This window comes from Canis lupus, chromosome 9, assembly GCF_011100685.1.
Source record: "Canis lupus familiaris isolate Mischka breed German Shepherd chromosome 9, alternate assembly UU_Cfam_GSD_1.0, whole genome shotgun sequence".
NCBI classification, from domain to species: Eukaryota; Metazoa; Chordata; class Mammalia; order Carnivora; family Canidae; genus Canis; species Canis lupus.
Window position 1 is genome coordinate 50,344,022 of NC_049230.1, and position 21,205 is coordinate 50,365,226.

At 56.6% G+C, this 21,205-nt stretch overlaps 1 protein-coding gene across 3 annotated transcripts in view; it reads right to left on the minus strand.

Moving 5' to 3' along the window:
- Positions 1-2,093: 2,093 nt before the first annotated feature.
- The window catches only part of BRD3 (bromodomain containing 3), a 31,797-nt gene continuing 12,685 nt past the window's right edge, over positions 2,094-21,205 (minus strand). The window contains exons 1-12 of one of the 3 annotated variants that reach the window (XM_038548844.1): positions 20,860-21,190; positions 20,398-20,722; positions 19,500-19,637; positions 18,652-18,799; positions 17,642-17,856; positions 15,402-15,773; positions 12,990-13,118; positions 10,427-10,618; positions 9,044-9,285; positions 5,714-6,006; positions 4,779-4,907; positions 2,094-3,112 (exon numbers count right to left, since the gene is read on the minus strand). In XM_038548844.1, the coding sequence (XP_038404772.1) occupies positions 2,997-3,112; positions 4,779-4,907; positions 5,714-6,006; positions 9,044-9,285; positions 10,427-10,618; positions 12,990-13,118; positions 15,402-15,773; positions 17,642-17,856; positions 18,652-18,799; positions 19,500-19,637; positions 20,398-20,610 (2,187 nt within the window). In that variant the 5' untranslated portion in view covers positions 20,611-20,722; positions 20,860-21,190 and the 3' untranslated portion in view covers positions 2,094-2,996. Of the gene's footprint in view, positions 3,113-4,778; positions 4,908-5,713; positions 6,007-9,043; positions 9,286-10,426; positions 10,619-12,989; positions 13,119-15,401; positions 15,774-17,641; positions 17,857-18,651; positions 18,800-19,499; positions 19,638-20,397; positions 20,723-20,838; positions 21,191-21,205 lie in introns of those variants that run through there. The other 2 variants (XM_038548843.1, XM_038548842.1) reach the window with 2 other exon arrangements.

Below are 21,205 nucleotides of genomic sequence, written 5' to 3' on the forward strand. Positions count from 1 at the left end.
AAGTTACGGTAAACTTGCATGCACATCATACAGAAAAGTAACATTTTAAATATAAAAAAGAAAACTTCCGGAAGCGTTATGCCAGTCCTGGGGACCAGGTTACACTGGGAGGCACGGCACGCGTCCTTCTCTGGGTGGGGTGTTTCCCAGAGGGCTGTCACAGACGTGGGTGTTGCAGAACAAAAACAGAAACAAAAAGAAAACATATCTTACAGTTTGTAAGCAAGATGATGCCACCCCAGCACGAGCAGGGTCTCTGCCCCCCACCCTGGGCCTCCAGGGCTCCCGTGAGGCCCACCTACTAAACACACGGTTCCTTCCCCCTCGAGAGGAGGCCGTGGAGAGCTGCCCTCAGGTTCTCCGTGCCACAACAGTCCGGCCTGTCTGACTGCGGTCTCCCCAACACGCGGAAACGCGGAGACGGCAAACATCCACAGGCTGACCTCGAGGGGGCCGAGGATATCCCCCAAACTCTGAAGAGAAATCGGCTTTGAAGTCTGCACGGAAAGCCTCAAGAAACCACAGCACCATCGAGCTACACTGCTCAGAATGGATGGCAGCCCTCTGTGCCATGGCGGCCAGCGGCCTCCTCCTGGGGGGCAAGGGACAGAGGTGTTCCAGAACCCGTGTGTCCCGCGGAGCCAGCGGGTGACCAAGTGCTCTGAAATGCTTCCACTGTGCTGGGGGCGAGGACCACACGCTCCCCACCAACCTATCGGCTCACACAGGCGACCGCCCCCCGCTACACCTGCAGTTGGACAGGTGCTCCATGGGAGCCCCCCCGCACCCCCCAGGCACCCTCTGCACTCAGGGAGGTGCGCTCGCTGCACGTTGCCAGAGAGATCCTGCTGTAAGACCATCCGTCGTGTCATGTATTAATTCCTTAAAGTCCTAGTTTAAATATTCCATTACGGATCTGCTTAGAAAACACCTTTGAAACACAAGGGTAACTCTAAAAAATGTCAAGTTGAAAATCCACATATATTTTTATTATAAACAAAACTTAATGAAAAGTTTAACAAACTGGCTCAAAACTCACCAAGCGTCAGAATCACCAGCAGTAAGAAACATGGTAACCCGCCACCCGCTGCCTCATCGGTTCCATGTCCGGCAAGGGCACCTGTGATCCTAAGGGCCGGTGGAACCTGAATCCACTTTAGGATTTTTATAGACTGCCCCCCCTACTAGGATATTGATGACCCGAACCCCCCACCCACTCCAACCACCTGGAAACTCACCACCAGACCACAGGCCAGGCCACCCACAGCTCCGCCCCAGCACCCACTTCCAGGAGTCCTCACGGGGAGGTCTGGGACAGTGCCCTGTCTGTTATTTCTGTGCTAATGGGAAAATGCTCAAGCAGGGAGCCCAGCGTGGTCTTCAGGGAGCAAACCCTCCCGTGGCCAGAGGCTCTTCCACCCCCGGGAGAGTCTGGCCAGGCCGCTGTTGGCTGGCTGGAAGGCTGCACTGGAAGGCTGCACAGGGCCGCAGGGCCCCTGCCCCAGGGGTTGGGAGGTTAGGGGCGCCCCTTTGGGGGGCCTGGACGGCTGGCCCCTGGCACTCTCGGCCGAAGCCACAGTGCTCCAAGCTCAGGCAGGCAGTGCGGGGTGTCCCTGCGCTCAAAGGCCGCAGGGCAGCCTCTGGAAAAAATAAAACCAAAACATAACCTTCTGTTAAACTCTGTATATTATTATTATTATTTTTTACAATAGAAAGTTAAAAATCAAGACTTAGATTTACTATACATTTTTTTCTCTCAGATTACAAAGTTTATATTATATAACTGGGGTTCCCTAAATTGATTTCTTTTAAAACAGTCCTAAAGAGACCAGAAGTGAGTACAAAAGAACTCAACACACAAAATGTGAAGACCGAGAATGCGCTGCAGCTGGAAGTTGTCTACGCCCGCACGTCTCCCAATCCCGCACACGGGCACGGAGAACACACAGAGCCCTGTGGGGCAGGGCCCGGGGAGGGCGAGCGCGCAGACGAGACAGCACCGGACAGGCGGCGGGACGCCAGCACCTGGAGGCCACGGGTCCGCCATCGGAGCAGGGTCTGGGGCTCTCCTCGAACCACTGAAAAGGCCTGCATTTCTTTTTTTTTTTTTTTTTTAATGCATTTCTTTTGCAGTTTTTTTTTTTTTTTAAAAACCACCAATGATGTTAATAAATAAAGTGTTCATATATACACGAGACTGGGAGAAGGGCTCCAGAGTGTGCAGCAGCGGCAGCTCACGAGTTGGGGACACACATGGGGCTGGACTTTCGTAGAAAATTGCTGAACCTTACAAAAAAGTCTCCTTTAGTTTTTTTTTTTTTTTTAATCTTTTCTTTTTTTTTTTTTTAAGTTGAGGTAAAAGTTTCAGTGTATGGAAAGCTGCGTGTGGCACACGCGGCCCCCGTGTTCCCTCCCAGGAGCTCCCGACGCCCCTCCCTCGGTGCCCACCTGCCTCTCCCCACCCCTGCAGAAGCCCGGACTGGAGCCCGCAGCACCTCCACAGTCCCCCCACCCTGCAGCAAGAGGTGACCCCAGCCGCGGGGCTGAGCTGGGGGGACAGAGACATCGCCTGTTTGCAAAGCTGACCGCCTTCGGTGCAGTACCATCTCAGAGAAACTTCCTTTCAAACAATGCTGTCTGGAGCTACAGACCAGGTTGGGCATAAGAAAGGGGTTTTGCAAGAAACTTCAGATCACATCTGACATTTTTTTCTACGGTCATCAGGTCAGCGTTTGAAGTTGCCGTCTCCAAGCAACTCAACTCAGTTACGAAGGGAAGGCTTTATGCAGGTTCACACCTTCTCATAAAGCCTCACGTACACACGAGAAAGATCTTTGACCTATTAAAGCAAAAACTGGAAGATACCGTAACACTGAGTTTAAAAGAAAACCTGCACGCCGTGGAACCAAAGTAGTATATTAACCAGAGAAAGGAACACTGCAGAGTTTCGGCGTGTGCGACATCGCTGGTTTTGTTCTGATCTGCGAGTCCAGAGCTCATTCTGAGTCGCTGCTGTCGGAGCTGGATCCGCTGGAACTGCTGCTCCCGGACCCGGAGGAGCTGCTGCTGCTGAGCCGGGATGGCCCTCCCGAGGGCGCAGAGCCCGCTTTCTCTGAGGGAGACGCAGCAGGTGAGAGGCACTCCCCACGCACCCCCATACACCCCTGCACTGGCTGGGCAAACTTTCCCGGAACATCCACTGGCCTCACACTGACCTGTCACGAGCCTCGGCCCAGCCTGCTCCCGACCCAGTTGGCTCCATCAGTATTAACCAAGTATTTGTTGGAACAGATGCCCACACTAATGAGGTTATGGTTCGGTAAGAAAGGGGTTGGGCCCTCGTCTGGGTTCCAGGCACATAGCCTCTAAAACCTTTGTGGTCCTGAGTGATAAAAATGTCTTTGGTTGTTTACAAGGAGCCCCCAGTGGATCACACTCGAGTTTATGCTCATGAGTGACTTAGGGTATGGCTATCACCAGAAAAACTGTGTGATGGTGGCTGGGAACTCCAGGGAAGGGAGTTCCAGAGGTGCCGGAGACAGAGTGCTATAACACTCTCAAATCCCAGAGCCTCTGGGATGGGGGGCACGTGAGGTGCGGGGAGGGTGGCACGCCCACAGAGGGAGGGAAGCTGGCACCCCCGCCATGCTTTGCCCTGTGCATCTCTTCCACCTGGCTGTTCCTAACTTGTATCCTCTATGAAAAACTATACAGTAAGTTTAGCGCTTTCCTGAGTTCTGTGAGCCATTCTAGCAAACTGTCAAATCTGAGTGGAGGGTCATGGGAGCCCCAGTGTAGAGCCTATTATTGGTCAGCGGCAAGGCAGGCCCAGGACCTGCACCTGGCGTCTGAGAGAAGGGCAGTCTTGTGAGGGTGAGCCCCCCACCTGCGGGCTCTAAGCTAACTCCGAGTAAGCAGTGTCACACCTGAACTGAATGGTCGGACCCCTACCTGGAGTTGGGACCGCAGAACTAGTGTGAGCAAAAGCCCACACATTTGGTGTCAGAAGTGTGAGTAAAAATACCTCAGAGGTCAATACAACTATGGAAATACGCCAGAGTCTACAAAACCCAAATGCAGTCCACTAGGAGGAAGTAATAGGGCATGGGGGGAGGTCTGCAGTGTGAAGATACCCATCAGTCAGTCACCTGATGGGTGGCACCTACTCTGCAATCTAAGGGGACCCTCCCCCCTTCAGAGGGAGCAGACAGGGCAAGCAGGACCAGGCAACGGGGCGGCACCCAGCCCCTCTGTGCCTCTGACCACTCACTACCTGGGCCGCACCATCCCTGCGGCTGGGAAACAGGGATTTGCCCTTTCTTGCAAGCTCGAGAAAAAGACATATGCAGTCAAATCACCTGCTCACCTAAAATAAGACCCTGTAGTCCAAAAGCACAGGACCTGGGAATAGGGAGCTGGAACCTCTCTCCTGTCTGGGACAGCCAGAAAACTTGCTGCCAGGGGCCAGGACCACAGGGTCTAGCCCTAAACACCACAGTTGGGCCCTCCCGAAGAGTCCTCCCTGGGGGTTCTGGTACAGGGTGCTCCCACTCCCATCTGCTCAGCCTCCATGCAGGACCAGGGTCCTGGTCCCCAGTTCACAGACTCAGGAGCTTCATCTAAGGGCACAGCACCTCTCAGCTGGTAGAGCCGCAGACAGAAGCCTGGATCTGCCGGCCATTCCCCTGCCACTTACCCTCCCCCCTCAACAGAGAGCAGCAGTTGGGGCTGCAGCACGACCCCATGCCTTGGCAGCAGTGTGGCCTGTACACAGTTACCTTTCTTGGCAGGCTTCTTGTTGTTGTTCAGCTGTCCACTGACGTCCTGTAGCCGCTTCTCTAACTCCTTCTTCTTTTCCTGAGCTAACTCCTCCTTCGACTTGGCCGCCTGCTTCTTCCCGCTTGTGGCTGGAGAAGAGCACAGAGCTGAGATGGTGGGGTGGGACAGACATAGGACAGGTGGCCACACAGGTGCACAGCAGCCGCCAGGTGCCATCCAGCCATCCCGGATGCTCACAGCGTGTGCTGGGCCCCCACAGCGTGTGCCACTGCCTCTGAGTCTGAGGAGAACTTACCTAGGGTCAGGTGCACCTGACTGCAAGGATCACATGACTCCATCCAGGAGGAAGCACGTGGGCCCACTGACAGGGCACACCCCGGGTGTTCCCTGGGGCCAGGGCCACTGCCCAGCTCTCTTGCTGCCACAGGGCTGCCTCTCACTCTCCAGGACCTGCTACCCCAGGCAGTGCCTTGTCCCCATCCAGTAAAGTCACTGACTTCCTGGGCAACCTGGGCTAGCCTGGCAGATGTCCATCCTGGGAGGTTGGACCCTCACTCCAGGCAAAAGGGAACTAACTGGTTTGTCCTGGCTGGGGACCATCAAGAGGTCACCTGCAACCTTGGTCCCAAATGGAGCCCCAGGAAGGCTTGTGGTGGCAACCTTAACTGGCACTTGAATGAATGGGTCCAACCCAGTGGTCCTGCCCATCCCGGTGACAGCCAAGGCAGGCAGGTGCTGCCCACCTGCCCCACAGCAGGGAAGATGGGCCCAGCTGAGCAAACAGGTGTCCTTGGGGCACATGGTGGGAGTGGACAAGGAGAGTGACCTGCCCCACTACCTGGCTTTCCCCATCTAGGCCTACAGGAGAGGGGAGGAGGGGAGGCAGGGATGAGGGCAGGGATGGTGAGCATGGTGCTCAGCCCCCACAACTTACAGAATGGCTTCCTTTGCTTTTTCTGTAAACAAGACTTGACATATCTCTCTAGCTCCCGCAAAGTGGTTGGTTTCAGAGTCTCAAAGTCAATCTCTATCTCATCGGGGTTGGAGTCCCTGAGCGAGGGCTCCCGGGACTGGATGATGTGTACCACCCGGCCCAGTTTCTCCCCGGGCAGCCGGTTGATGTCTAGGCTGAGCTGGCGCTTCTCGTCATAGCTCATGGGCAGGCCTTCTTCCTCCTCTTCCGAGTCGTAGGAGGCTGATGCCTGCTTGCCACCCTTCTTCGGCTGCCTGAGGCACAAGGCAAAGAACATCGTGGCACAGAGTCCCCGCCCCTTTCTCCCCAGCCCAGAGCCTGCCCCCTGTCCTCCCAACACCCGTGGAGCCCCCAGCCCAACAGAGCCCCTGCCCCCATCCTTCCAGCCCAACAGAGCCTCTGCCCCTCATCCCCGTTCTGTCTTGGTCTTCTTCCTTTCCAGAACCAGGCTCTTTTACCAAGAGGCAAGCCCTAAGTGGTGCCCCAGAACAGAGAAGCCAGGTGGACTGTCTGAGCGTTGCACACGCGTCTGCAGGGACATAGAAGACTCTGTTTCAGAGGTCAGAGCAGAAGTTGCTCCCAACTTGGGGATTTCCAGGCCTTGGCCAGAAAAGACTGTAGTGGTCAGTTCCTCTCAACACCCTACAGGCATCTCATTTAGCAGGTCAAAAACTGATTTCCATATTCAAATAATCCAAAAGGAGGCAGAAAAGGGGACAGAGGAATAAAAACCAGAGGGACAACAGAAAATAATAAAATGGCAAACCAAAATGCAATTTATCAATCATTACATTAAATGTAAACAGTCTAAACACACCAACTAAAAAGACATATAATCAGGATGGATAAGAAATAAGACCTGACTTACATGGGTCTCAAACCCTACGTTAAGTACAATGACAGAAGTAGGTTAAAACTAAGGAGATGGGGAGACTAAACCCTGCAAATGCTAAATGAAGAAAAACTGCAGTGGCCGTGTTAGCTTCAGATAGCAGAGACTTCAGAACAAGGTCAGGAAGAAGAGGGACGTGGCATAGTGAGAAGAGGATCAACTGACCAAGAAGACATCACAGTGCTCAAAGTATGTGCCTCTGAAAACCAAGCTTTAAAACGTATGAAGCAAAACTGATAGAACCAAAGGGAGATAGAAACATCCACAATTACAGCTGGGGAGTCAACAGTTCTCTCGGTGATTGATAAAGCAAATCAGCAAAAAGAGAGGAGACCCCAACAACATCATCAACCAAATTAACCTGACATGTAGGCAACACTCAATCCAACAGCAGAACACATGTTCAAGTCCACATGGAACATTCCCCAGTTCCCAGCCATAAAATAAATCTTAACAGGAAGTATCGAGATCACACACAGTATGTTCTCTAACCCTAATAGAATAAAAAACCAGTAACTGAACCATGTCCAGAAAAATCTCCAAATACTTGGAAATTAAACAACATACTTCTAAATAACCTGTGATCAAAAAGGATGTCAGAAGGGAAATTAGAAAATATTTTGAACTAAATGAAATCACACATATCAAATTTGTGGAGTACAGCTAACATAGTGTTTAGGTACAAACATATAGTATTAAATGATTACATTAAAAATGAGGTCTCAAATCAATAATCCTAGTTTCTACTTTAAGAGAGCAAATTAAGTCCAAAGCAAGCAAAAGGAATTGACAAAAATAAGACCATAAAGAAAAGGAAGTGAAAGCAAATAAAACCCAATGACATCAAATACTGGTAACAGCCAATAAAAGAAATCATTTTCTCTCCAGATTCACCAAGAAAAAAGACAAATTACCAAAGAAAGGACACCTCACTAGAGGCCCTACAGATGTTAAAAGGACAATACGGGCACACGTGTTCCACAATTCAGGTGAAATGGAGCAATGTCTCGAAAGGCACAAATACCCAAAACTCACTCAGGATGAAACTGATAACCTGACTAGTCCGGTACCTAAAAAATAACTGAATTCATCATTAAAAACTTTCTACCAATGAAAACTCCAGGCCCAGATGCTTTCACTGGGGAATTCTATTTAAAATTTAAGAGTTAATACCAACTCTATAAATCTATCCAGAAATCAATCAATCTATCTATCCAGAAAATAGGAGAGAACACCTCCCAACTCATTTTCAAGGCCAGTATTATGCTGACACCAAATCCAGATGGACACTATGAGGAAACCTGATTTCTGCCTCTCCTCTGAAGGGTGGGGTGGGGGAGAGGACAAAACTCGAGCATTCCCACCACCACCTCTCAATGATGCCGCAGACCACTCAGCTGCCAGAGCCCAAACCCCTGACTCCGCATGGCCCTGTCCTCCTGCCTCCAGGCACCAAGTCCTGTCCCTTCTGCCTCCCCCTCCATGGCCACCCCGGCCTCTCTTGCCTGCATAGCCACGAAACCTCCCGGGCTGTCCTTTCTCCTCTTCCTGCATCCCACCACTCCATTCTCCACACTGACTAGGATCTGACCACTTCCAGCTCAAACACTTCATGACGTCCCTTCACCTGCTCAGAGGATAAAACGAGAGGCCTCAACAAAGCTGGCTGACCCCAGCGGCCTCTCCTGACCCCTCTTCCCAAAGCAGTCTCCATTCCTCAGTGCAGCCAACTTTGTCCTAATTCCCACTAATTCCTACAATGTGTCTGCTGGCCCCCACAGCTTTGTCCCCACTGTTCCTGACTCTCAGAACCCTATCCTGACTGCTGCTGGGCTTGCTCCTGCACAGCGGTCACCCCTCCTCTGGGAAGCCTTCCTTCTACCTTGCAGGAGAGGCATGCTGGCCTGGAGCGCCTTCCCCCCATCCTCATCTCCCTGTTGTCCTGTCTGTGGCAGGCATTCCTCAGGGCAGTGTCTGGCACTGCAGGAGGGAAGACAGAGGTAGGTGGACCAGAAAGAAGAATCTGTGCCAAGGCGCAATGCCCCAGATAGAACCCCTGGCGCAAATCAGGGAAATGAGCCCAAGGCCTTGAGATGCCGAGGTCTGTGCCAGATAGTGTGACCACTCTAGTACCCGAGATCGAGAGGCTAGCCCCAAGGACAGCTAAGTGATACCCTCCAGAGCCCAGTCTTCCCAGCAGAGGCCTCATTTTATCCCTGTACTCTTCCCAAAGGTGGGAAACAAGGACCCCAGCCTGTTTTCCATGGACCAGCCCAGTCTCTGTCCCAAGGACCCACAGCCATGGTGCAAAGGCCCAAACCTAGTACCCTTCCTGCCACACAAGCACTGAGGACACACAACATTGGGCTTGGAGGGACCTGAAGGGCGCCACAACCCACCTGCTGGCCGTGGCTGTGCTGCTGGCCTTCTTGGCGGGAGCCTTCTTCGGTTGGGCCTGCTTGGCAGGTGGGGCCACCTTGGCCTTCTTCTCGTCCTCAGACTTTGCCTTGTGCCTCTCCTTGTCCTTGTCTTTGTCCTTGTCCTTCTTCTTCTTCTCCTTTTCCTTCTTCTCCTTCTTCCTCTTTGGCTTGTTCACTGGGGCCTGCGACAGGGCGGCTAGCTGCTCGTGCACAGCCTTCAGCTGGAAAATAGCAGGTAGCTGAGCAGGGCTCCCTGGGAATAGCCCAAGAGGGCCACGGGTGATGGCGGGGGGCCTTGGGCTGCCCTTGGAGCTACCTCAACCGGGGAGGTGAGCCAGGAGCTGAGGGCATCAAAGCCCCACTCGGCCCTCACTACCCCTGTGAGTGCTGGAGAGCTGCCGGGCCTCACCATCCTCACCTGAAACATGGCTCACGGGTGGCCAAGAGGTGGACAGATGAGTCTGTTGGCGCATTCGGACCAGTGCAGGTGGCATAGTAACAACTTGATAAAAGGCAGCTAATGCTTTACTCGCCACTTTTCAGACAAAGACAACTCTACATAGAGGTTTATGCATCTGTACGAAGGAGGTTTTCAACAGCTACTTTTAGAAGCCATTTAGGGCAGCCCGGGTGGCTCAGCGGTTTAGCGCCGCCTTCAGCCCAGGGCTTGATTCTGGAGATCTGGGATCGAGTCCCATGTCGGGCTCCCTGCATGGAGCCTGCTTCTCTCTCTGCCTGTGTCTCTGCCTCTTTCTGCCTCTCTGTGTCTCTCATGATTAATAAATAAAATCTTAAAAAAAAAAAAAAAAAAAAGAAGCCATTTGGATGTCACGTGGTAGATATGCAGGATTAAAATGATCCAGGGCCAGCAGCTAATGTTTACCCCATGCCGACACATACGTGGTAGCATGTTAAGTGCTTTACATACTTCTGATTTCAGCAACGCCCGAGGGTCATGAGGGCCCATAAGCTCCACCTCATTGGAGAGGAAATGGGGCCACAGATCCGGGGCCACTGGGGGCCTACACCCAGGACCATCTTCCCTGCGGTGTCACCTCTAACGAGGCTCAGCCCAAAGTCAAACGGCAACCTCACACTAGTGACCACAGAGCCACTTCTACTCTGCTCTCTCCTCCCTGTCAGATAGACCAAAGTGGGACCACCCCGTTCCTACAGCAGCCACAAGCCAGCACCCTCTAGATGCTTCCATGGCGAATGAGGCACCCAGGGCCCAGCAGGACCCCAGGCACAGACAACACAAGTCAGGCTGGCACGACCCTGATCTGCAGGCACTCCCAAGGGGCCCTCGGCGCCGATGCCTTCCCCTCGTCCTGCCCAGGGCGGCCCGGCCCGGTGGCACACCTGCTCCTGCAGCTCCGCCAGCCTGGTGGCCCGCTCCTCCTCCGAGTCCGAGCTGCCTGAATCCGAGGAGCTCTCCTCGCTGCTGCGGCTGCTCTCGGCACCCTTGCTCAGCACGGGGGCTGCGGGGGCAGGCAGTGCCGGTGCCTCCACCGGCTCATCCGGCATCTTGGCAAACCGCATCTCAAACACGTCCTGTGGGAAAGCAGGGGCCACCTGAGGTCCTGGACGCCCATGGGGAGCCCCTTGGAGTGGGGGACCCACACCTGAGCGTCCCTGAGATGCACTCAGAGCTGCACCCGCAGTTACTTCAAAGGCCAGGCCTCGAGGGGGACTGGGTCACCCCAGCTTGCTCACCCTCCCTCCCTCCCTCTGTCCCTGTCCAGGCACTGGGTGCGGGTCTGGGGCAGGGACCAGGGGCCAACCACAGCAGGTGCAGCCTTCTAGGAACTGGTCCACAAACTCCCTTTACTAAGCACACAAGCCTTCTGTCTTGTCAAGATCTGCGTATCCTTTTGACTTCTGGGTCTGAGGCCCTATAGGCTGCCGCCCACTGCAAAGCAGCTCCCAAGTTCCTACCTTTGACCTATGACCTCTGCAGGGCCCCCAGATGCTGGGTCTGGGGGCCAGTTCACATTCTCCCCCATTCTCACCCTAGGATTTTACCATAGCATCATATATCTCATTCCAAGCTGGGCCCAAAAGTTGGCTCAAAGGCACAAGTCTTATCCTGTCAAAACTGGCTTTGAAAAGCCCCTTGGCCAGCTCAGAACAGAACAGGACCCAGGCCCTCAGGGACACCTCCCAGCCAAGGTTCCCTCTCCTGGCAGCCTAGGTTCATTTCAGATGGGGGTGCACAGCCACATGGGAGCTCTCTCTTCGCTAAGCTCATACACCCGAATCCATATCAGCTCACACAAGATCCCAACCTACTGACAAGGCATCATCTCCAGGTTCTGGTCCCAGACTCTACTCTTTGAATGAAGACATTCCCAGAAGCACAGATGTGCACAGCGGCCTGGCCTGCTCCTGGCACATGGCCTAGAGGAGCACTGACAGCAGGCTGCCTCAATGCTGGGCTCCGACACCAGCGCTGGATTTGCATGACTGCACTAGTGCAGTTACCGAAGAGCCATTGGTAATCGAGACTGGTGGCCTCTGTGCCCATATTGCTGAGAACCAGCTGTTGCAGGAAAAGAACCAGAGCCACTGGCCTCTGCACTCTGCTTGCACACCCGATTTGCCACCAGCACTGCTTGGCTTCCTTATTAAGCTAAACCACAAGTTACCAGGTTTAGGAGTATCACAGAGCCAACATGGAGTAGGATTGTGCAAAGTCTTTTGTTCCAAAACACAGTGGGGGCGTGGTCTCCGTAGAAAACTACAGATCCTGCTTGCTTCCTGGGGCTACTAAGACTGCCATGCCATACTTCCCAGTGGGAGCCGGTCCACATAGGGTGCAGCCAGCAACAGCAGAGCCTGGGAAAGGCTCACACGCAGGAAGACCCAGCAGCACGAAAGACAGCTTCTCCCTCCTCCCTCCTCTGAGTCCTGGGAGGTCAAGGGTGATACCATGAGCTGTTTCACGGGTTTTCAAAAGGGTTCTAAGCAAAGACTAGGAACACCTCACATAACAAAGAGCCTACATCGGGGGGGGGGGGGGGGGGACTGCTAGAAGAGAGTAGAGATCCGCAAATTTTACTCTTTCCTCCGAAAAAAAAAAAGTCTTTCAATTACATAACGTTTAAATTTTGATACTATTAGGGTGCCTGGGTGGCTCAGTTGGTTAAGCGTCTCTTTATTTTGTTTTAGGTCATGATCTCGGGGTCCTGCGAGGGAGCCCTGCACCAGGCTCCACTCTCAGCAGGGAGTCTGCTTGAGATTTTCTCTCCCCCATCCGACCCTCCTCCTGCTTGCACCTGCATGCTGTCTCTAAAATTATTTTTAAAAAGTATCTTTAAAAAATTTTGATGCCATTATTTAAAAACGCAACAATGCATGTCATACAGAGAGTGCACTGACCCACACAGAAATAGGTGGGCAGCACCCAGACTTCGGCAGAAAGTCGCACATGTGTGTGAGACCTGAGGGCACAGGTACATGGGTCCCTACACAGAAGGCCACTCACCTTCCCTACAGTCCCCATGCCTTGTCCCCCAAACTGTCTGCTTTTGTCAGAAAAGGCCGCACAATCATCACGTGACCCAGCTTCCAGCAGCCTGACCGGCAGGCCCATGACAAAACCCCCCTCGCAAAGTGAAGTGGTGGGAGGAGGCATGCCTGCCTTCTCTTCTCTTCCCCCCGCTGCTGGAGCATGAGCCTGTCCCGAAGGGTGCCTTCCCTGCAGCTCTGCCTGCAGCTCCTGGAGGGCAGAGGTTGGCCTGTTCACCCCCATGTCCCCGGGAAGCAGGTGTGGGGCCTGGCCCACACTGGGCACCACTCAAGAGAAAGGTGTTATGTGGGTGAGGCTCTCCCACAGAGCCCTGTGTCTTTCCTGGGCACCCTACCCTAATTTGCTGGTCCCACCAATGCCCAGAAGGATCCCTGCCTGAGAGCCTCGGGTTACCTGGAGCTTCCTGGCCATGGCCACCACCTCGTGGTCTGGGGGGTTGTATTTGTAACAATTGGAGAACATTAACCGGATGTCAGCAGCGAAGCCCTGTGCGTCTGGGTACTCGCGACTGTCCATCTTCTTCTGTAACACATAAGCAGCAGGGTGTGAGGGGCACTGCCTGGCACTCTGGGGCTCAGCCAGACCCCACGTGCATGCACACGACCCAGCACACGACCACCAGCCACGGCCCAGCCCAAGCACAGCACCACACGACCCAGCACATGACCACCAGCACACGACCCAGCACACGACCACCATCCACGGCCAGCCCAAGACCCCAGAAAGAGTGTGGGACGGGAGTGGGACTCGCGGGCTTGGAAGGGAGGGGAGGCAGCCACCCGGGGTGGAGGGCAACGCAGGAATCCTGGCTCCTATAGCCGCCCTGTAACGTCTCCTTGCTCTAGTTCTCAGCTCTACACGTTGGGTCACTTTATACAGCGAAGTCCCTGACAGGAAGAGCTCCAGGGGGATCGCAGAGCCTCCAGTAAGTCACTGCCACCTCGGGCGGAATGTCTATTCAGTTCACAGATCAGGACACTGACTTCGTCCCCAAGAGAATCCAGGCATTGCTGGCCAGCCTCCCCCTTGCAGGACGCACCAGATGGTCCCAGCCAACCCAGGAGGACAAGGCAGGGTTGGGGGAGAGACAAAAGGCACCTGCATGTGCACAACAGAAGCACGACCATCAACAGACACACAAGATAGTGGTTCGCAGTAAGGGCAAGTGGAAGGGAACTGCTTGGTGAGGGAGTGAGCTCTCTGTGTCTGGGTGGGGTCAAGTAGAAACCATGAGTCAGGGCCATCCTGTCAGCAAGGGGGCCTGCAGGAGCCGACGGCCTGCCCGGCTGGCACCTGTACGGACAGAATCCTGGGCTCCCCGCTCAGCCGCCCCTGGCTGTGTGGCTTGGAGTCACCATCCTCACTGGCTCCGCAGAGCTCTAGGGGTTAAAGGGGGCAGGAGGGACGCCTGGGTGGCTCAGTGGTTTAGCGTAATCCTGGAGTCCTGGGATTGAGTCCCACATCGGGCTCCCCACAGGGAGCCTGCTTCTCCCTCTGCCTGTGTCTCTGCCTCTCTCTCTCTGTGTCTCTCTTGAACAAATAAATAAAATCTTAAAAAAAAATTCTAAAAAGAACAAAAGTTAAAAAAATAAATAAATAAAGGAGCGTCACTGGGGTCAACAACGCCCCCATCCAGGTGCTGTGAACCCTGCCGGCTCCAGGCCTCAAGAGTTGAAGCGGATCCCGGGACGCTCCACCAGCAACTCACCTGGGGTGGGCCCTCCAGCCTCCACGTCCCCGTCTCTGACCCGCAGGGGTGCATGCAGACGAAAGGCCTGGCCCCTGTTCCCCCAGCCCAAGTCCCGGCCAGGACACTGTGCAGGGTGGACGAGACAGACACGCAGCCCTGCCCAGGGGCCAAGGGGGCCAGCTGCCCGCTGCCAGCCCAGAGCCAGGCCACGCATACCCTAAGCAGGGACAGCGCCTCCGTGATGCGGGCACCTGGCCTGACACGCGCAGCCATTCCTGCTGCCCCACAGTCAGGACCGGCTAGCAGAGAGCAGGCCTCTGCCGAGAACAAATCCAACCAGGGTTAGGGCTTCTCCCCAGGAGGGGGACAGTGCGAGCTTGGCCCTCCTGCCTCTGCTCGGATCTTTCTGCTCATTCTCTACTCGCACTGACTCACACGGATAAGACATTGTCTGAAGGAAAGGAAGGTACCAGGCTCCCGGCAGGGGCAGGACAGAAGGTATCCGAGGAAGAGGCTTGGTGCTGAGTGGTTTGCCCACCACCACAGGCTGCCTTCACTGAGAAAGCAGGCACAAGGCCAGGGACCAGCTGCTCAAGGCCCAGACCCTCTGTGTAGATAGCAGCAACTGCTCCCCTTTGCAGGGGTACCTTTAAGCGCCACATGGGCAGCTCGTGGGGGAGCTGGGCTACAGTCCCCAACTGCTGGGGTGTTCCTGGGAGACCCAGAGGCCAGCACCTGGCTGGCTCACAGTACTCCTGAGGGCAGGTGAGCCAGGGCCCAGCCCAACGGGCGGCCAGAAACCCCACCTGCATGTGCTCAGGAGCCCCTGTGCGGGAGGCCCCAGCTCTTGGTCTCAACTCTGCTACTTCCCCCACTCTGGGCAGGGAGAGGGTGGGTCACCTGAAAGGGCCTCCCTGAGGACATCCTGAAACCTGCAAACACACCAGGACAGGACACGGGTTCTAGTGGAACAGATGACTATGAAGCCCCAGGCTCAGGCATGGCAGGCAGGCCTCGTCCCCCCACGCCCAGACACGCCAGACCCATGCCACCCATGGGACACGTGCCAGTGGCACTCTGGGTGGCGCCCCTGCCAGCAAGAGGCCGCATGGTACCTTGACGGTGCTGAGGTCCATCGGGTGCTTGATGATGTCGTGGTAGTCATGCAGCTCCAGGGCCTCAGCGTCCACCGGCTTGTAGAAGGGCCAGGCGTAGGCCGCATGCTTCTTGGACAGCATTTCCTTGAGGATGCTGTCACAGTGCCTCAAGTGCTCCGACAGCTTGCCCTTCTTGCCCGCATGCTGGGGCACCTCGCCATCCTCTAGATCCTTCTTGGGCGGTTTGATGGGGCGGCCCCCACTCTCTCGCCGTGCCACCACCTTGGCCTGCTTGGGGTCTGACAGTGGCGGGGGCGACTCGCTCCGGCTCGCGGTGATGGCAGATGTCGTGGGCGTCGTGGTGTCTGCTTTCCGCTTTACACCCTTTTTCTGCGACAGTGAGATGACCAGTGAGCTCAAGAACGTGCAGTGGGCACGAGAACACCCATGCTTGCAGCTGTGCCTTCCACAGTGTGCTCCGCCAGGCTCCAAGCAAAGCGACAGCATGCACAGCCATACCCATCCTCCCGGCTGCCCCTGCGCAGTCCACAGGATGCCGAGGCTCAGAGTGGCCACATGTTGGGACCCAGGTCACACAGCTGGTAGTGGGAAGGCTGGACTCGGAACCCAGCCCAGGGCCGCCCCTCAAGGGTCCTCTCCCTTTGCCCCTGGGGTCCCGAGGTCACACCTGAACAGCGTGAGGTGTGGCATGCAAATCACCAGTGCCTAACCTCAGGCTCGTGTGTGAGGCTCCAGACACAAGCTTGACCCGGGTGACCTGGCCCCGGGATCGTCCCCAGGTGGGACTCAGGCTAAGGGACAGCAGAGACAAATGGAAATCCCTGCTTATAAAGGCCAGTGGGAAAGCTCCAGCCAAGGGCCTCAAAGCTGGAGCTTCAAGGACAGCCATCGTGGTGCAGGCCGAGGCCAGGAGGCAGGAAGAGCATGCCGGGCAGGGGCCGGGGCCGGGCAGCAGCGGGTTCAGGACCGAGGACTCCAGGGGGCTGACTGGGCAGGTCTGGACTTTAATCCTGAAGGCAGTGGGAGCCACAGAAAGCTATTTTCCGCAAGGGGAGGGAGTGCCAAAGTGACCCGTAGAGCCTCTTGTGGGTGTGAAGGGCAGACACTCTCATGGGCTGTGCCCTGAGAGCGAGGACATGTGGTAGAGCCGTGGGTCCACGGCATGTGAGTCTCTTCAGGTACCACGCCCGGGGGCCTCAGGTGTGCTCTGCAGCCAGGGCTCAGTACGTCCCCGAGACCAGCTCAGCCAGCTCCCAGCCTCTCAGACTGGCAGAGGAGCCCCTCAGAGCCGCGGCTCCCCCTCAGGCTGACGGGCTCACAGGACCTGCCCTCTGGGCCACCGCCACGGTCTCTGGCCCAGCCAAGCCACCACCACCAGGCTGGCAGGGGCACAACACCTGGCTATCCACAAACACTTGTGGGTATCCACAGGACACCAAGCGTGTGCCACAGAGGCCTGCAGGGGAGCACCTGGCCATGGCAAACAGGGCATGCTCCAAAAACAGCCGGGCACTATGTAAGGCAGCCTGGCCGGGCGCCGCCCGCAAGTGCAGGCAGTAAAGGCCACAGGGGAGGGGAGGCAATGGCAGGGGCGTTTTACCTTGGGGGGGCCACTTAACCCCCCTGAGCGCCTGCTTCCGCATGTGTAAGGTGGGGGAAATACTGTCTGCCCCATGGGGCCGCTGCGAGGGGTAAATGGAAGACGACACACATCAATGCCCAGCTGGTGGCCTGCCCTGGCCAGGACGGTCCCTGCCATCAGAGTTCCCAGACAAACTGGGGAGACGGACGCACTGGAGCTCACGCTAATGGGGCTGCGAGGTGCAGGGCGCAGGTGATGGCTCCTCACCATGCACGCAGGCCTCTGCCCTAACTCCAGGCGGGAGCAGGGGAGCCCCGGACTCCTCCCCCTTACTCTCCCACGCCTCCCCACGGTAATCCATGCACTGCCAAGGCCAAGGCTTCAGGGCCAGAGAAGCTGGGGTTCAGCGCAGCCTGCCCTCACCAGCTGTGTGACCTGCACTCCCTGAGCCTCGGTCTCCCCGTCTGCGTCAGGGGCGACGGCCCAACCTCACGGGTGTAGAACCACTCCAATGTCACGTGTACCAAATACCCAGTAAGTAGTCGGTGCCTGGGGACAGGTGGCAGATGTCCCCCCCTCCCCACCCCTGCTCACATCCAGGAACCCAGGCCTGGTGATCAGAGAGTCAGCTGACCTAGTCCCCAGGGACACTCACCTTGACGACAGGCGGTGTGGGAGGGACCACAGGGATGATGGGCGTCGAGGGAGGAGGTGGGGCGGCGGCCGGGGGAACAGGGACCGATGTGATGTTTGCAGTAATGGTTGGCACAGGGGTGGCAGCAATGACAGGCGTCTGGGAGACAGTGGGGGGGACGCTCTGGAAGGGGGTTGCTGGGGAGACAGAGGACACGGCCACCACTTGCTGCGTACCTTGAAGACAAAGGAAGGATTCTGAACACGCCAGGCTCTACCTGCCAGCTAGCTTCCAGACGCTTCCTGGACCATCCTCAGCCAGAGCACACCAGTGCTGGGGAGACCCTCCTTCTGAGACTCCTGGCCCTGCCCCTCGGCTGCCTTCACGGAACCGGCCTCCACAGGCACTCACCCAACAAACGAAAGGCACTCCCTCTGGCCAGAGACCAGCCTGGGAGGCAGAGCCAGGCCTGGGCCTGAGAAACTGGGGGTCAAGTCAGACTCCACCAATAACCAGCTGAGTTACCAGGGCAGAGCTACTGAGACACCCACAGTCCCATCTGCAGAGTGGGATGGCTGGCAGTGTTGGGGACCCACCCCAGCCTCTCCATCAGGGTGCACCTCTGTTCTGTTCCCGTTCCTGGCCCAGGTAAGACCCCCCCACCCCCCACCCCAGGGCTCCTAATGCTAATCCTGATCCCCACTGCCCTCCTGACAGGAGACTTGGCCCCTCTCCTGTCACGGAACAGACAACACCTGCTAAAGAGGCAGTGTCCTAGGGGGACAAAGGGATCTCCTGTGCAGACTTTTGGGAGAGGCGGCCTGAGAGCACAGGGACGCGGCAGGACCACAGCCTCCCCAGCAGAGCAGACTCCAAGGCAGATATAGATGGTAGCACTACCACCCAGACTGCCCCCACATCACAGAGAGGGACACTGAGCTCAGAGAGGCCAAGGGACCCGCCCGAGAAACGCTGCTGTCACGTCCCAGGGGGGTGTCGGGATAGAATGGCAGCACCGTCCACCCCTTTACCTGCACTCTGGGTTCCTGCAGCCGGTTTCCGCCCTTTGCCCTTCGGAGCAGGGGGTAATAATTCAACTTCCTCCTGGGGCATCTGGGCCACTTTCTGCAGAAAAATTTTCTCTAAGGCTTGGGCCATTAGCACTATGTCATCTGTGGGCTGAAGACACAGGGAGAGCCAAGGTCACTTGTTGGGAAAGGGGCCACATGCATGCAAAAGACTTCACTGGTCGTGGCTCAAGAAACGTTTATGTAAAACTCTGTTAAAAGATCTGGTAGGGCGGGGGGTGGGGGAGGCAAAAGGAGAGTATCTCATTTGGCACGGCACGTGCAGAAAACAGAACCTTCTGTCCAGTACAACTCAATCCATCTTCACTTTATCACATCGCTACCACGAATGACAAAACCCCACAAAGTCAGGAGCAGGTGGGCTTTCCCTAATCTACTCTTCTTGCCGAAAACCATCGTGTAGACGGGTTCCATCGGCACGCAGGGGCCTGGCCACTTTGGGTGGCTGCACGGGGCTGTCAGGGTGTGCACACACATGTGCTGTGGCTCTACACCCATGAGCCCGCACTGGCCCCATCAGTGTCCCTACACCCGGAGCTCCTAGGTCCAAGGGCACGAAATAATTCCACACGTAAACTACCTTCCCCCCACCAGGCTGCTCCAGGCTTCACTCATCCCAGGGGTCGTGGGCAGCACGTAGGTCCCCCCGAGCAAGGACTGTGGCCAGAGGGTGACACCCCTCCTCCATCGGAGAGCCGCTACAGAGCCTGGGCACCCCCCCAGGGGCCCCGTGGCCTGCACTCAGGGACTCACGGGGGCATTTTGGGGCTGCGTCCCAGGTACTTTCTTACCTTGTTATAAATGTAACAATTTGTAAACATGGTGTTGAAGTCCTGCATACATTCGCTCGCGCTCCAGTAATAATTATTTTCTAGTCTCTTCTTAATAGTCCCCATATCCATTGGGTTTTTTATGATTTTATGGTAATCCTGGGAAAGAGATTTTCAGAGGCATCATCAGCGCACTCTGCAGTGTCATGTTCGCTGTCCCCGAGGAGGGCGATGGCACACGGAGTATCTTCTCAGGTGAGCTGGGTACCATGGTTGGACCAAAGGCAGTGTCTGGTCAGCTGAGGCCGGGTGCAGGGCCTGGGGCGAGCGCCGGGCCCACTTCAAACCACCACCATGCCTCTCACCCGAAAGATTCTGTCTGGATGGGCGGGGCTCAGAGACGCACAGAACTGGGCAGCCGGGGCAGGCCCAGGACCCACCGGCACTGTGGAGAGGGCACCGAGCCTCCAACTCGACTCCAACCCCAGAGCCCGCCGGTAACCCATGCCGAACTGGGACCAGGGCTTCCCCTGGAAACGCTCAGGGTTTCTCTGGGTCCAAATAAGGAACCCATGAGATGATGGGGCCAGCACCCCTGGAGAGTGGGCCACAACCTGCACTGAACGTTTGATGGCGAAGGGCGGAGGCACGGTTCTACAGGAGGGACACAGGAACAGCAAGGGGACAGCTGCTCCCTTCCCTGCCTGTGGGACTCGAGTTCTCCCCGGCTCCCTGCACACTCCCATGCCCCAGGAACCCCTCTGCTCCTCGGTCACCACGGGCCCTGGGCTGGGCCTGGCTTACCGGCACCACAGCTGCCTGGGCCTAGGCACAGTTCTTCCAGATGGTGTGTGTGGGGTGGGGGGGGGGAGCGGCCAGAGGGGCAGGGATGCCAGTGTGGAGGGTAGGGGGTACTCACGGGCAGGTTCAGCTTGATTGCATCTACGGGCTGGTAGAAGGGCCAGGCGAACTGGTGTTTCCAGAGCGTCTTTACCACCACGTTCTGCATGTACTGCAGCTGGTTGGTCTTGCGGCCAGGCTTGGCAGGGTTGGAGACCTCCGGCGGGGGCGGGTTCACCGGGCCCGGGGCCGCCGGGATCCCCGCGGGCGCGACCGTCGTCGTGGTGGACATCCTCCGCGGCTCGCTCACTGGCCGTCACAGCAGCGGCTCAGGGAGGCCCTCGCTTCCACTATGCTCCTTTTGGAGGCCTGACATCCCATTTCTGGGCCCAACCAGGCAGCACCTACAGGGCAGGAGGCACAGCACAGACAGGCCGGTCACCAGGGCCCCACCTCGGGGACTCCTGAGCACACCTGAGCAGTCACGGTGAGGCCAGGTCACGCTGCCCACGCCACTCACCCTGCTCAGACCGGCCCTCACCTGCTACCTGCTCTGACTACTGCTGTCAGGCGGGGGCAGGGATGTGGCGTGAACACAGGCTGCCTGGGTGGGCGGGACAAGGCAAGGGTGGGAAGGTGGCCGTCCAGGCACACAGCCAGCAGCGGGAGGCGGGGGCCCAGGAGGCGGCCTCTCCTGGCTCACTGCCCACCAACTGCCCGCCTACTGGGGGCTGACTCGGACTGTTCTTGAGCGTGGCAATTTTGGAGGAATGATTCACACGTAGAGAGGGCTCCAGCATCAACCCCACAGAGCCGAGCCAGGCAGGCAGAGCATTCGCAGAATCGCGCGTGGCGTGTGGAGCTGGGCCCCTTTGGGGCGAGGTTCT